We start from the raw sequence: 12,916 nt of genomic DNA, 5'->3' as shown, positions 1-12,916 counted from the left end.
TTTTGCAGGACAATAATCCCCTGGGGCCTAGCAGCTTCTTCTCCATTAGGTGAGCGAATCTTGTCAGTTTGATCCCCTTGGATTGATTTTGCACTGACATTACCTGCCTGGCCCCTGAAGGCATTTTGTGTTGCACTTGTGTTTAATATGCATAGCATATTGGCTCCGAAAGGAAACTGAGAGATCCAAGAATGCAAACCTTTTCCTTTATAGATGGGAAAACAGTAACCCAGGAATGGGGCGTGTCCTGCCTGAGGCCTCACAAAAAATAACTGGTTCCGTCTCCCAGGGAAGAACCAGCTATTAACAGAAATCTTGGTAAGACAGAGGAGGAAGGAAGACAGGGGGAAGGTGGGGAGGGGGAAGAAAGGCAGAAGGAGAGAGGGACTGAGAGGTAAAGAAAGAAAGAGGGACGGAGGGAGCAGATGAGACACAGTAGAACCATGGTGAGCCATCCTCCCAGCCTGGGGAAAGGAAGGCCTGACAGCCCAGATTGGGGGGATGGGGGGTGCTATTGTGTAGTAAGCGCACCTGCAGGTGAATGGATGATGGCCAAGGTCATCCAGGAGAGCCCTGTCAAACTTGGAGCAGTGAGGCAAGCAGTCTGGACACCAAAGAGGGGGCTTTGGGGGACCTCTGCCCCCTGAGCACCGAAGCTGCTTGGGATGGCTTTGGTGTCACTTGTACCTGACTTTGGCCTGTTCTTGGGCAAATGGTCCCTGATCAGAAGGAAGAACATCTCCCTGCTGGAGAACATCTGATGTGGCCAGGGTGGCAGAGACCCTGAGCGAGGTCCTCCCCTCACGGAGCCTCAGGGCTGCATGCTGCATCTGTAAAATGTGGAGAAGGAGCCTAAGGAAGGTGTCCGTCCTGAGGGCTAGCTTGGAGAGAGAGGGGGTCACAAGTAGGTGGCGCGTCAGACCCTACATCACTTCAGTCACAGCAGCTGTGTGGGCCCTGGGCGGTGATCACAACGCCAGTGCCTTCAAGTGCCTGGCAGTGTGGGAGAGAAGCTGGCTAGGGGTGAGGCAAAAGGAAGAGGTGGGAACCGTGGTGATGTGGAAGGATTTAAAAACAAACACCGCGCCGCGCTAATAAAGCGTGTCTGGGAGCCCCATCCAACGCAAGCATCCCCTGGTCTAGGGGATTTCCCTGAATAACTCCCAGGTCACCGTGTGTTTGCATTCCAGGCATGGTTTGCAATGAATCCGGACAACCTAGAGGCCATTTCATCATTTCAAGGAAGGGTTTGAAGCTTTAAAAAAAAAAAAAAAAAGAAAGCTCTAGATGAGATATTTTCTATATGCCTTCCCTTCTGATGCTGAAAACCCATAAGTCAAGGGGAGCCCGGGTGACAGCTGATGTTCCTTGCATTTCCCAACAGTCTGTCAGAGCCTGATGGCCTGCCAGTCTCAGGAAGCAAACATTGTATAAGTATTAAAACCTCTGGCTCAGAGGCCAAGGGACTGAGTCACTCATAGCACAAAGACAATTGGTAGCTTCCTGGAGTCCCTCTATTTCCGACATGGTTTCCAGGGCCTCGGAAGCAACCCAAATAGTGTTCTCAGATAAGCTGTAGAGATGCTGGAAAGGGTGCCTCGAGGCCCCAGGGCAAGACAGCCATTATGCTTGTTGGGATTGCCTGGCTGGCCAGGTCCCCTTCCTTCCCTCAGGATACACTAGGAGGCAAAATCAAGCCTCTTCTAGACCTCCAATGCCTGCTTGAATCCTAGCTCCAATGTCTGCATGTGGTGTGAATTCAGGCCAATTAATTAACCTCTCTGTGCCTCAGATTGCCCTTGGATAGAAGAGGGATCCTAGGGTATCTGTCTTGTGGGGCTTGAGAATTCAGTGAGATGGTGGGTCTGAAGAACTTAGCACAGGGCCTGGCACCTAGTAATTGCCCAGTTCATGTTAGCGTTTAGCTCTTTTCACAGCCCTTCAGTGTCCCTGATTGGGGGCTTGGTAAAGATATGAGGGACAGAGTCAGCAATGACAAGAGACGTGGTGTTGATTGACAGGAGCCACCTCCAAGCGGGGGAAAAATGCCAAACACCCTAGGGATTTCCCCCTCCTGCAGCCTCAACTATTTCTCAGCCATTCATACCCAGCTCTATAGATCGTATTTTTAGAACCCCGTGCCCAAGTGCAGCAAGATGATAGTCTTGAAATATAAACTGGTACTTCCTTCACCCAGCCCTCCTGCTCCTTCCCTCTATTCAGTGAAGGAGGCCTCAGGGCCAGGATGGGCAGCAGGAGGCAGAGACAAAAGAGGTCACTTCCTGGCTTTTGAATTTCAAAAGTTTGTGCCCTTAGAACAGGAAGGATCCACTACAAAGCTAAACATTCTAGAGAAAGTGTAAATTAGAGAGAGCAAAAAGGACTCCTTTACCCCCAGCTAACAAAATGATTCCCTGGCCCAGAGGTGGGGAGGAGAATCTGCGGGAAAGAAATGAGAACACAGATCTATTTGAGTCCTTAGAAAGAGGCCCCGTGCTGACCCCTCTGGGCTGAGCCCCCCAACGCAACCCCAGTGAAGAGCAGGATGGGGGTACATGCTGGCCATCTGCTTATGTTGAGTTTCTGCTTATGCTGAAATAGGAACCAAGCTGACTTAAAAGAAAGAATTGAGGGCTTTTATTGTTGTTGTTTTTTAATCTTGAAGTGTTTTATTGAATTCAGTCAGAAGTATATGGGTTTTCTTTCTTTCTTTGTTTCTTTCCTCCTTTCTTTCTTTCCTCCCTCCTTTCTTTTCTTTCTTTCTTTCTTTCTTCCTTTCTTTCTTTCCTCCTTTCTTTCTTTCCTCCCTCCTTTCTTTTCTTTCTTTCTTTCTTTCTTTCTTTCTTTCCTCCTTTCTTCTTTCTTTCTTTCTTTCTTTCTTTCTTTCTTTCTTTCCTCCCTCCTTTCTTTCTTTCTTTCCTCCCTTCTTTCTTTCCTTCTTTCTTTCTTTCTTTCTTTCTTTCTTTCTTTCTTCCCTCCTTTCTTTCTTTCTTTCCTCCCTCCTTTCTTTCTTTCTTTCCTCCCTTCTTTCTTTCCTTCTTTCTTTCTTTCTTTCTTTCTTCCCTCCTTTCTTTCTTTCTTTCCTCCCTCCCTCCTTTCTTTTTTCTTTCTTTCTTTCTTTCTTTCTTTCTTTCTTTCTTTCTTTCCTTCTTTCTTATCATAAGATTAACATAGAAATGAGTAGAAAGTTAATTCTATGATATTGTTTCGGGACCAGCTTTCCGAATTTAGCAACTCAATAAAAATCCACAATTCTCATTTTATCAAGTGACTTGACCAACAAGTGAATGATACATCACTCCAGTCGCGGACTTGAGGTCCAGGGTCCTCGCCTGGGACCTCGCTGAGGTAAAGAGCCATTTGAGTCTAGACAGACTCTTGCTGCTGGAGCTGGAGCGTGGCAGCTGGCTGTCAGGCAAGAGCAGCCTGTCTGGCCAAGAGCGTGCCGTTCTGACACATGTCCTGACAACATACTTCTGAAGAAGGTGGCGCAGCCATATTGCCAGCTCCCCGCCATGACCACAGAACACACTGACGAGCCTGGCAGAGAGAGGCTGAGGAAGAGTTTCTGTTGCAGCAAGGCTTTTACAATGTCGTCTTGGGGTGACAGACCGTGTTACCGACCTGCTGACACGGGAAAGTGGGGCCAGGCCGGGCCATCTGTGCAGGGACTGGGGGTTTCCCAGAGCACCCCTGCCTCTGCTCTGTGACAGCTGCCAGCACCTGCAGAGCCTGCCTCTCTGAGGGACCCAACACCCACACCTGTCGGGCTGCCCCTCTCCTGCCGGGGAAGTGGCTCAAGGCTGCCATCCGCTCGTTGGGGGGGGGGGGGAGGAGGGGGGAGGAGGGGGGAGGGGGCAACCATCATGGCGTCTTCATCCTTGGCCATAGATGCTGCATGACTGTGCCCAGTTTCCTGGGCTGTACCCTCCAAACGTTATTCTTAAATCTGTGTGAAATGTATGTGCACATTGGAAATCGGCTAGACAAGGGATGGATGATTACTGTCTGGGGAGTAATTAGATGCCCTTTGTAGCCTCCCCCAAGCCCACTCCCTCCCCAGAGGGAGCCGTGTTGGCACTGGTGCATGGCAGGCAGTAAAGCATCGTGGTGAGAGCTGCCTAGGTTCAGGTCCTGCTGCCATACTAACGGTGTGGCCTTGGGCGAGTGACCTCAGTTCTTTGGGCCTCAGTTTCCGCATCTGTAAAAGAGGGATATTAATAAGGTCCCCCTCCTGAACTCGAAAACTCAGAGAGATGGCATATGCAAATGGCTGAGCACAGTTTCTGACAGAGTAACCGCTCTCTCACTGCTATCCCTTATCCTTCCAGGCCTTTCCTTGGGCATTCAGCCATGCTGTTTTGTTCAGCTTCTTTCCGAGCTGTCCCCTTATGCTTCTGCATCTTAGACCACTGACCCCACCCCACCCCCAACCCCCATCGGCCCACCTGGGCTAATGCTAAGCCTCAGCACGACTCCAGATTTATGGAAATGTATTCTTCTGTGTCTGTGAACTCCCTCCCCCACCTTTCGGTGACCCTGGGGCCACTCTCCGGGTTGCCTCTCTTATCCTGTTATTCTAGAACACACACCCTCAGACACTGACGCAAGCAAGCCTAAGTTCTCTCCCCTCCCTCCGGGCCTCAGCCTTCTCATTTGTTAAATGAAACCAAGGGACTCATTTTATTCGCTCTTTAATTTATCCACCAAATACTTTTGAGCACTCACGTACGTGGCACACGATAGTACAGTGGCCAACAAGACACCCGTGGTCCCTGCCCTCATGCAGCTCACAGTCTAGTGTATGAGGTCACCTCCCAGTCCTCTTCCGCTCTGACCGGCCCCAGGGAGTCACACGATGAACACAGGTGTAATGACGCCATGAGGGGGCACACGCGTGGCCCTTTTGTGCTACGGGAAAGCAGCCCTCGCGGTCTCCCTACAGTTTCCAGAAAACAAATCACTCACCGATTCTCAGTATGCACACACAACCGACGTGCCAACGCGTCCCCCAGGGAACAGCAGATGTGCCCAAAATACACCGCCCCAGGAAAGCGCAGATCATAGCCTCTGTTCCCACCACAGGAAACACCCAAGTCACACATTCCTCTTCAGGGTACATCAAAAGCGTGTCAACCACCCACCTCTACAGCCCACGGAAACCCGTACACAGACAGCTCGGAGATGGGGTGAGAAAGAGGAGGAGCCTCTAAGGTGGGGAACAGGCGGCAGCCAGGGCGCCACTCTTCCTGACAGGAGGGAGGGAAAAATCCAGAAGACCTTTGCCCAAGTTGGACTGGTCCAAAAATGGATTTGACAGTGTCTGAACCCAACTCGGTAGCAAGTGACAGGAGCCATTCAGAAAAAGTTCCTATACTGAGTTGGAGATGGGAGCGCGTGGCTTCAGAGGTCTTTTAAATTTTTTTAAGTTTATTTATTTTTGACAGAGAGAGAAAGAGAGCATAAGCTGGGAAGGGGCAGAGAGAGAAGGAGACACAGAATCCGAAGCAGGCTCCAGACTCCGAGCTGTCAGCACAGAGCCTGACCCGGGGCTTGAACTCGCGAACCCTGAGATCATCACCTGGGCCGAAGTCAGACGCTCAAACCACTGAGCCACCCAGGTGCCCCCCAGAGATCTTTTAATATTAATCATTGCTTGTATTTACCACGCCCGAGTTACATGCAAGCTGTGTACTAAGCACTTCTATATAATTTAAGTGATATAATACTCACCGATGACCTGAATTATTCCCACTCTAGAGATGAGCAAACTGAGACAGGTGTCACGCCCTTAACTTGTTCAAGGTCACACAGCCGGCAGGCAGCAGGGCTAGAATAGAAACTCAGCCTTCCTGACTCCAGCGTCCACACCCTTAACCTCTGTGCCTCAATGCAAGGATCCTACGTCTCTGTGGCCTTACCCCATGAAACGGGATCAGGGCTGCAGGCCCTGATTCAACCCCAAAAATCAAATTCAAGGATCCTGTTGTAAAGTGCCAGATACTCTTCTATACAGACCCCACCCTAAGCTTTCAGGCAACTGCTTTCTACCCGTGAAATGCCTGGATCCACAGTCGGAGCTCCTCCTCGGTATTTAGGAAATACCTGTGAACACACCCCGGGTACTCTGGGCCCTAATGAGGCCGTGGGGAGCAGACGTGTGACAGCTCCTGCCATCGGTTATTTTCCTGGGCCCGGGGCAGTTGCAAGCTCATTTCTGAACCGGTTGATTCCCTGCTCCATGTTACACCATTCACCCAGAAGCTCCACTGTTTTTATTACACTTCCAGCCAGTGATTCACAGTTGTACTGTCTCCAAGTCAGTTTCGTCGCTCTTTTCATTATGCCCCAGGATAGCATAGGTGCTCCTGCCTTTTAAAGACTATTTTAAAGACGACTCAATTAGAATGTAGGAACGTTGTTGTCTACAAGGTCAGTCAACCCTCAGGGGAGGAAGGCAAATTGTGCAGGTACCGCATCAGTAAGGAGAACATAACTTCGGTCTTGGTGTTTGGGAGAGGGCAGTCACGCCATCATCTGCTTTTGAAAGAGACTCATCTAATGACGGACAACGCGGTCTAGTTTAAAAGTGGAGACCAGTTCAGGGAGAGAAGGGGGGTGGAGCGGGGGGAGGGAGAAGGAAGCACAGAAAAGGACACACAGAGCCAGACCCAGCTTTTAATTGGAGGGAATCTTGCAGATCATTTTGTCCAAGCCCCTCATTGATTGCAGAGGGAGGATTTGTCCAAGATGGTAGAACCAGGTAAGAACAGGGAGGGAATTGGAACCCAGGCCACCCACACCCTATCTATGAGAGAGAAGCACCTAAGATTTAAAAAAAAAAAAAAAAGGATGGCCAGAGGGAGGGAGGGAAAGCCTGATGAACTAATTGGATGCTCAGCTTGTTTCCTGCTCAGTTCAACTCACTGTCTCCTTTACACTTGCCAGGAGGCCGGCCACCCCTCCCCTCCCGAGGTGCTGTTGTGCCCCAACACTTTTAAATTACCTTTGTCACATTTGGGGAGAGCTTCACGTGCAAACTTCATCGCGGAATTAAGTTGTATTTTCCCATCGCGCTTAAAGATTTGCTATGCGTGTGAAAGACGACTTCATTTTTCAGAACCTTCAATTTTCATCTCGAAGGCATTGACCAGCTGATTTTCTGTCTTAAAAAATCACTCTGACGGCCTTTTGCCAGTTGACTTTTTTTGCCCTTGTTCTTGGAAAAATTAAGATTGTTCAGTCTCGCAGTGCCTAAAACATTGTGACTTAAAAAAAAAATAGTATTTATTTCATTGCTCAGAAGATTTTGTTTCCAGATCAAATTCAGGATGGGTGAATGTGTGTGTGTCATTGGGTCCTGTTGCAAACTGCTTTTAGGTACAACTTTAAAACTCTTCAAGGGTGAAAAGGAATAATTTAAGTCTGAGGCGGTATTCCTGAACTAATTGGTACGTGTTATTTTTATATAAATAAGATTCAACTAGATTTAATTTCTTCCCGACCCCCCTCCCCCACCCCCATCCTCATTGCCTGGTGTCCGTTTGTGGATCTATAAAGCTGTAATGTCCAATAATGGTGCCGCTAGCCACATGTGGCTATTTAAATGTAAATTTGTATTAATTAAAAAGAAATAAAATTAAAAATTCAATGCCTCCGTCATGGTAGCCACATTTCAAGTGCCCAACAGCCACATATGGCTAGTAGTTATTACATTGGACGATGTAAATGCAGAACAGTTCCATACTCAGAAATCTACTGGACAACACTGCTTACAGACTAGGAAGGGAGAATGCCTCTCCTAGGTGCCCTTTATTGGCCAAATAACATTAAACAGAAGCCAGAGATTCCCTGCGCGCATTTGAGAAACAAATCACATGATCCATATGTCTAAACCGGTAACTTCGTGGATTATTCCACCAGCGAGCAGAGTTAATGTCCTTTGAGGCTCATGGTTGCTGTAAAATGTTGCTCCCAGGGATAGGCAGTTCAAAAATTCAGGTAAAAGTCAATTTGGAATTCAAGGGACATTTACCCATAAGACAAATGTTATAAGTCACATGACTGATTTTGTAGTACTTTCTGAGATGAAAATTAGTGGAAATGATACCCAGCAGAAAATCAACAATAAAATTTTAATGTGTTTTTTTTTTTGGAGGGGTGTAGATTGGTGGGAAGAAATGACCCCTCCATACACACCTACGTGCACAGAATCAGGTTAGATTACGTTGTGGATGTAATCACCCGAGGATGCTTTCCGGGCAGGAGCAGATATGGCATATGTCAGCATAGCCTCCTTGACCCCTAGAGTTCTGTTGGCACTATCTAGATAAAGAAAGATCTTCACACATCTCGAAGATCAAATCTTGCTACACCGCTGCCCTTTTATAATCACAGTTTATTTACATCAGCAATCTGGAAGAACTCACACCCACGATGCCTGCATTTCTATTTATGGGATTATTTACAAACATCAGACATTTGTAGGTTTCCAGCCTGTCAGCCTCACCAAAGCGGCACCCTCATCCTGAGGGAAGCAGCAGGGTTAGGGCGGGGGGAGCCCATCAGTAACTCTGACCCCCCCCCCCCCCCCAGAAAACCCATTTTCTCAATCCGTCCCATCACTCTGATTTTACGCCTTTTTATCTGAGTGGTTCAAAGACTGAGTTTTGACTGAGGACCATGATCACAAATAAATTTCCCTAGAAAATCAAATCGGGGAAAATCTAATTGATCTTGGAAGTTGGTTCTTGAGCAGGAAGGCAGGTTAAATTAGAAGAGGTAGGGCGCCTGGGTGGGTCAGTCGGTTAAGCGGTCGGCTCAGGTCATGATCTCCCTGTCCGTGAGTTTCAGCCCCGCCTCGGGCTCTGTGCTGGCAGCTCAGAGCCTGGAGCCTGTTTCGGATTCTGTGTCTCCCTCTCTCTGACCCTCCCCCATTCATGCTCTGTCTCTCTCTGTCTCAAAAATAAATAAACGTTAAATTTTTTTTTTTTTTAATTAGAAGAGGTAGATGAAAATCAGTACAGAGCATCTGGAGGGACTTTGGGATACTTTTGAGACCTCTCATCCCTATTGGTGATGATTATCCTGTTGGTACTTACTTGATTTTCAGACTCATAGATTTGTTTCCCTCGACAATGGTGGATCACTTCAGTGCTCAAGTAAATAGAATCTACGTGGCTTTTTTCCCCCACAGATTGGTGGGAGAAGGGAGAGTGGGATATTTTCCAGGGATGGTGAACAAGAATCAGAGAAAGAAGAAAAGGAAATAGGATGAATGCATATGGACATTCTGGGGGTGGGAAAGGATTGCTCTGAGCTGTGGGGAGGATGTGATGATCATGGCACCGGTGAACATTTGTGGAGCACTTCATGTGCTTTTTGAAATGCTTTACATGTATTGACCGGTTTAATGAGTTAATTAATGATTTAGTTAACTAATTAACTCACTTAACTTTTGTCTTAAGTTTAAGACGGGAAACAAGTTGGATAAGGAGCATGAACTCGAGAAAAAGATTGGGAAAAGGATATTCTCCTGCCTTAGATGGCAAACCTGTCCGAGGCAACACTTTCAGGGCTCAGCAACCAGCTTTTTGCCCTAAGGTGCACCGGGAGTTCAGGGTACCTGTAAGTGAACGATAATTGAAAGTCCCACTTTCCTGTTTCTTATCTTCAAAAGGAGGAAGCAGATGAGATCAGTTGCAAAGATCATCTTTGAGAATCTGGAGAAAGCTGTGGGATAATGTACCTAACACCAAATTTTATATTTAATTAGAAATACTAGACCCCAGGTGCCTCCGTCAGGATATGCTGCAGTAACAAGGCAATGACAACAAAATTCCTCCTTGCTCACAATAGATGTTCATCCTGGGTTAGCCTTGGAGCTCTGCTCCATGACTCCCCGGTCAGGAACCCAAGCTGATGCATCCTGCACACCATCTGGGGTTTCACTGGTTGCTGGGCTATGGAAAAGGCACCAACTGGCTCATAGGGCTTCCAATTGAAAGTGACACACACACTTCCCATTCACATTTCATTGGCAAGCAAGAGAGCACGGGCCACCCTTCATGTGCCTAGAATAAAAGATTCAAATTTCAGCCAACAGCCATTAACAACTACGGCCCTAGGTCAGGAATCCCTGAATCAAGTGATCTCTAAGTCCCTTTTCAGTGCAAGGTTTGCGTGACTTATAATACGCTTGTTCAAATTGTAGGCAATAAATAAATGTCTCAATGATAGACATCAATTCCCCTCCAATCAGGTGGTCATCTTCATAGCCAGGACAAGAGTGAGCCTCCTCCTAATAGGATATGAGCAAAAGATTTTAGAGTGTTGCTTCAAGTTTGAGAATTGAGGAATTCTCTCCCAGTCCCCCTAGGGGCTTTCTACAAGAGAGATTTGACTCCTCATTGGCAAAGCTATGTCAACAGCGTATATGTAATGGTAATGAGTGGACCAGAGAGCTGTCAATATCCCTTCCAAGCCTGAATGAAGCAGGTGCTTAGAATAAACAAACAAACACAATTATTCTAATCAGATGACCAGATTTTAGAATGGTTAAGCAAAGTATATCTCAGGGACGGGAGATCTAGGAAAGTGGCCATGAGAACGTCTGAGCAAGAGAACAATAGACCCAGAGGTTAGCAGAGCTCTGCAGTATTGTTAAATGCCCAGCCTCCAGGGACTTCAGCCCCTTCGTCCTCTCTGCCAGATCCTTTTTCTTCATTAGATACTTCTGATGTTTTCTCAATGTTATGGAAACTGCCACTCAAAGGCAGCCTTAAGAGGCGTCCCCTCATCAACCTCCTTCCAAACTACAGTGCCTCCCCTTTATGCCTCTTTGTTACACAAAGTCTGTGCTACCACTGACTACCCTCATTTTATAGATGTCAAAACAAGAGGCACAGTGAGAGGGTGTCACTTGCTTAACTCAAAGGCCGATTGGAGGCAGGGTCAGTCACCCATTTCTTTGAGACCCGTGTCAATTGCAGGACCCAAATTCTCTTTGAGAAGTTCGGGGCCTGGTTTTGATCCAGAAATCACCAAGGAAATGGTATTTCTTGAAGTCCTCTACTTCCTTTTTTACTTTTTTTTTTTCCCGCGAATTTGGCCACTATTATTGCGAGGCAAGGTTATGCTCACTCTTAAGTCTCTGCCTGCTTCAGGAGATTTGTGGACTCACGTCTCAATGCCACTCACCTTCTCATGATGCCCGAGCTTGGCAGGTGCAGCCCTGATGATGTATTGAAGGTACTCAGCTAATTACTTCCCTTTCTGCTTTTTCTCCCAGTTAGGATTAGGACAGTGTCTTCTAGCAGAGTTTTTAAAGAGCAAGGGCCTTCTGGATGGTGATCTCTTTGTTTCTTTCTACAGTTCCTTATCAGCAGAATCCTTACAATCCCCGAGGCAGCTCCAATGTCATCCAGTGCTACCGATGTGGAGACACCTGCAAAGGGGAAGTGGTTCGTGTCCACAATAACCACTTCCACATCAGATGCTTCACCTGTCAAGGTAGGAGACCCAGACTCCCAACCCCCTTGTCAGATTGCAGGCCCTGGGGTCACCCCCCAGGACATGCCACAGGGGCGGGCAGAGCGAACACAGGCTGCTGAGATACCTATACGGGCCCAAAGAAACTTTCCTTGCGCCTGTTATGAGAACTCTCCCATAGGCAGCATGGAGTGAAGAGGAGACAGAAGAGTCGGGACGTTGGGGAGAGAGGGAAGCTGGTGACCTCAGAGTGGTAGCGCTGACCCGGAAGGAAAAAGGCAATCCCGCAAGCTTAACTTACAGATCTGGAAAGAATCCTGTCTTGTGTCTATAAATCAATCTGAGAGTGAATGAAAGAGTAAGCAGTCCTGGCTGAAAGTCAGCATGGCGCTGAGTCGAGCACCTGTTCTGTAACAATGTGGCAATCCTCAAAGGTTAAGTTTAACAGAGGAGAAGGTCCATTATGACTTCACTAAGGTCTGTAGTTTGGGGGCAGATGGATGTTGGGTTACCTCTGAACCCTTAGGAGCCATCAGTTCCTAAAGAAGCAGGATAACCAGCAGGAGGAAGGAAGAGAAACTCTGCTGACAGAGCCCAGAGACGCATCTGGCCCAAGCAGGGCAACACTCCCTTCCCCATCGTCCCTGACAGATGCCTCCCCAGCCTCCACTTCTTGAACCCCTCATCCAGGCTTCCTGTTCCACAGTGCAGCCAATCTGAGGTTGGACGGCCCTGTGGGTTATAAAATGTTCGGCCCCAAAGAGTTAACGTGGCACCTGTTGGTTCTAGATCTGCCCTTATGAAGTCCGATGAGCGCTTCGTGTTTGCCTTACAACCGTGACTGCTATTCACATGCTTGTAGCAGCTAGGGCTCCCTGTGCCTGATTATAGATCCTTAAATTGATCCTATGGACCCTTAAATTCCAACTTGTATCATCATCGTGGAGTCTTCCTCCTTGGTCCATTCCGGTTTGTCAGTATCATTCTGAAAACATAGCGCCCAGGACGGACCACGGCTCTCAAGGTCCGCCAGCTACGGCAAGGGCAACATTTCTGTGAATATGACTGATGTCGAATTGACCTCCTGAGGACCCACTTCACACCATTGACATAGACTGAATTTGAGGCCAAACGAAACCTCGGATCTTTTCGTTTTAGTAACTGTTTCCAACCTCAGTCTCATGTGTCTGAGATTGACTTCCCCTGCCGTCGAGAAAAACTCTGGATCTCTTCCTCAGGATCTAACTACACGCCACACTGAGCAAATAAACTCAGCGAATAAACATACTCACATGCCCTAATTTTTTGTACGGAAGCATACATGGAGTATATTTTAATTGACATGGTTTAAATTCTATAGTGTGAATTGGCAAGTCCCTTTAGTGCAAGCTGACCTGCCAAAGTGTCTTGGTGAGTGACCGTTGTT

General features: G+C 47.6%; 1 protein-coding gene across 5 annotated transcripts in view; it reads left to right on the top strand.

Annotated features, from left to right (window-relative positions):
• ABLIM3 (actin binding LIM protein family member 3) overlaps positions 1-12,916 on the top strand; it is a 110,668-nt gene that overhangs the window by 27,224 nt on the left and 70,528 nt on the right. For all 5 annotated transcript variants that reach the window (XM_047858206.1, XM_047858180.1, XM_047858170.1 and 2 more), the window contains exon 3: positions 11,374-11,511. In XM_047858206.1, coding sequence (XP_047714162.1) covers positions 11,374-11,511 — 138 coding nt within the window. The remainder of the gene's footprint in view (positions 1-11,373; positions 11,512-12,916) is intronic.

This window comes from Prionailurus viverrinus, chromosome A1, assembly GCF_022837055.1.
Source record: "Prionailurus viverrinus isolate Anna chromosome A1, UM_Priviv_1.0, whole genome shotgun sequence".
Taxonomy (NCBI): domain Eukaryota; kingdom Metazoa; phylum Chordata; class Mammalia; order Carnivora; family Felidae; genus Prionailurus; species Prionailurus viverrinus.
This window is presented reverse-complemented; position numbering and strand designations above follow the sequence as displayed.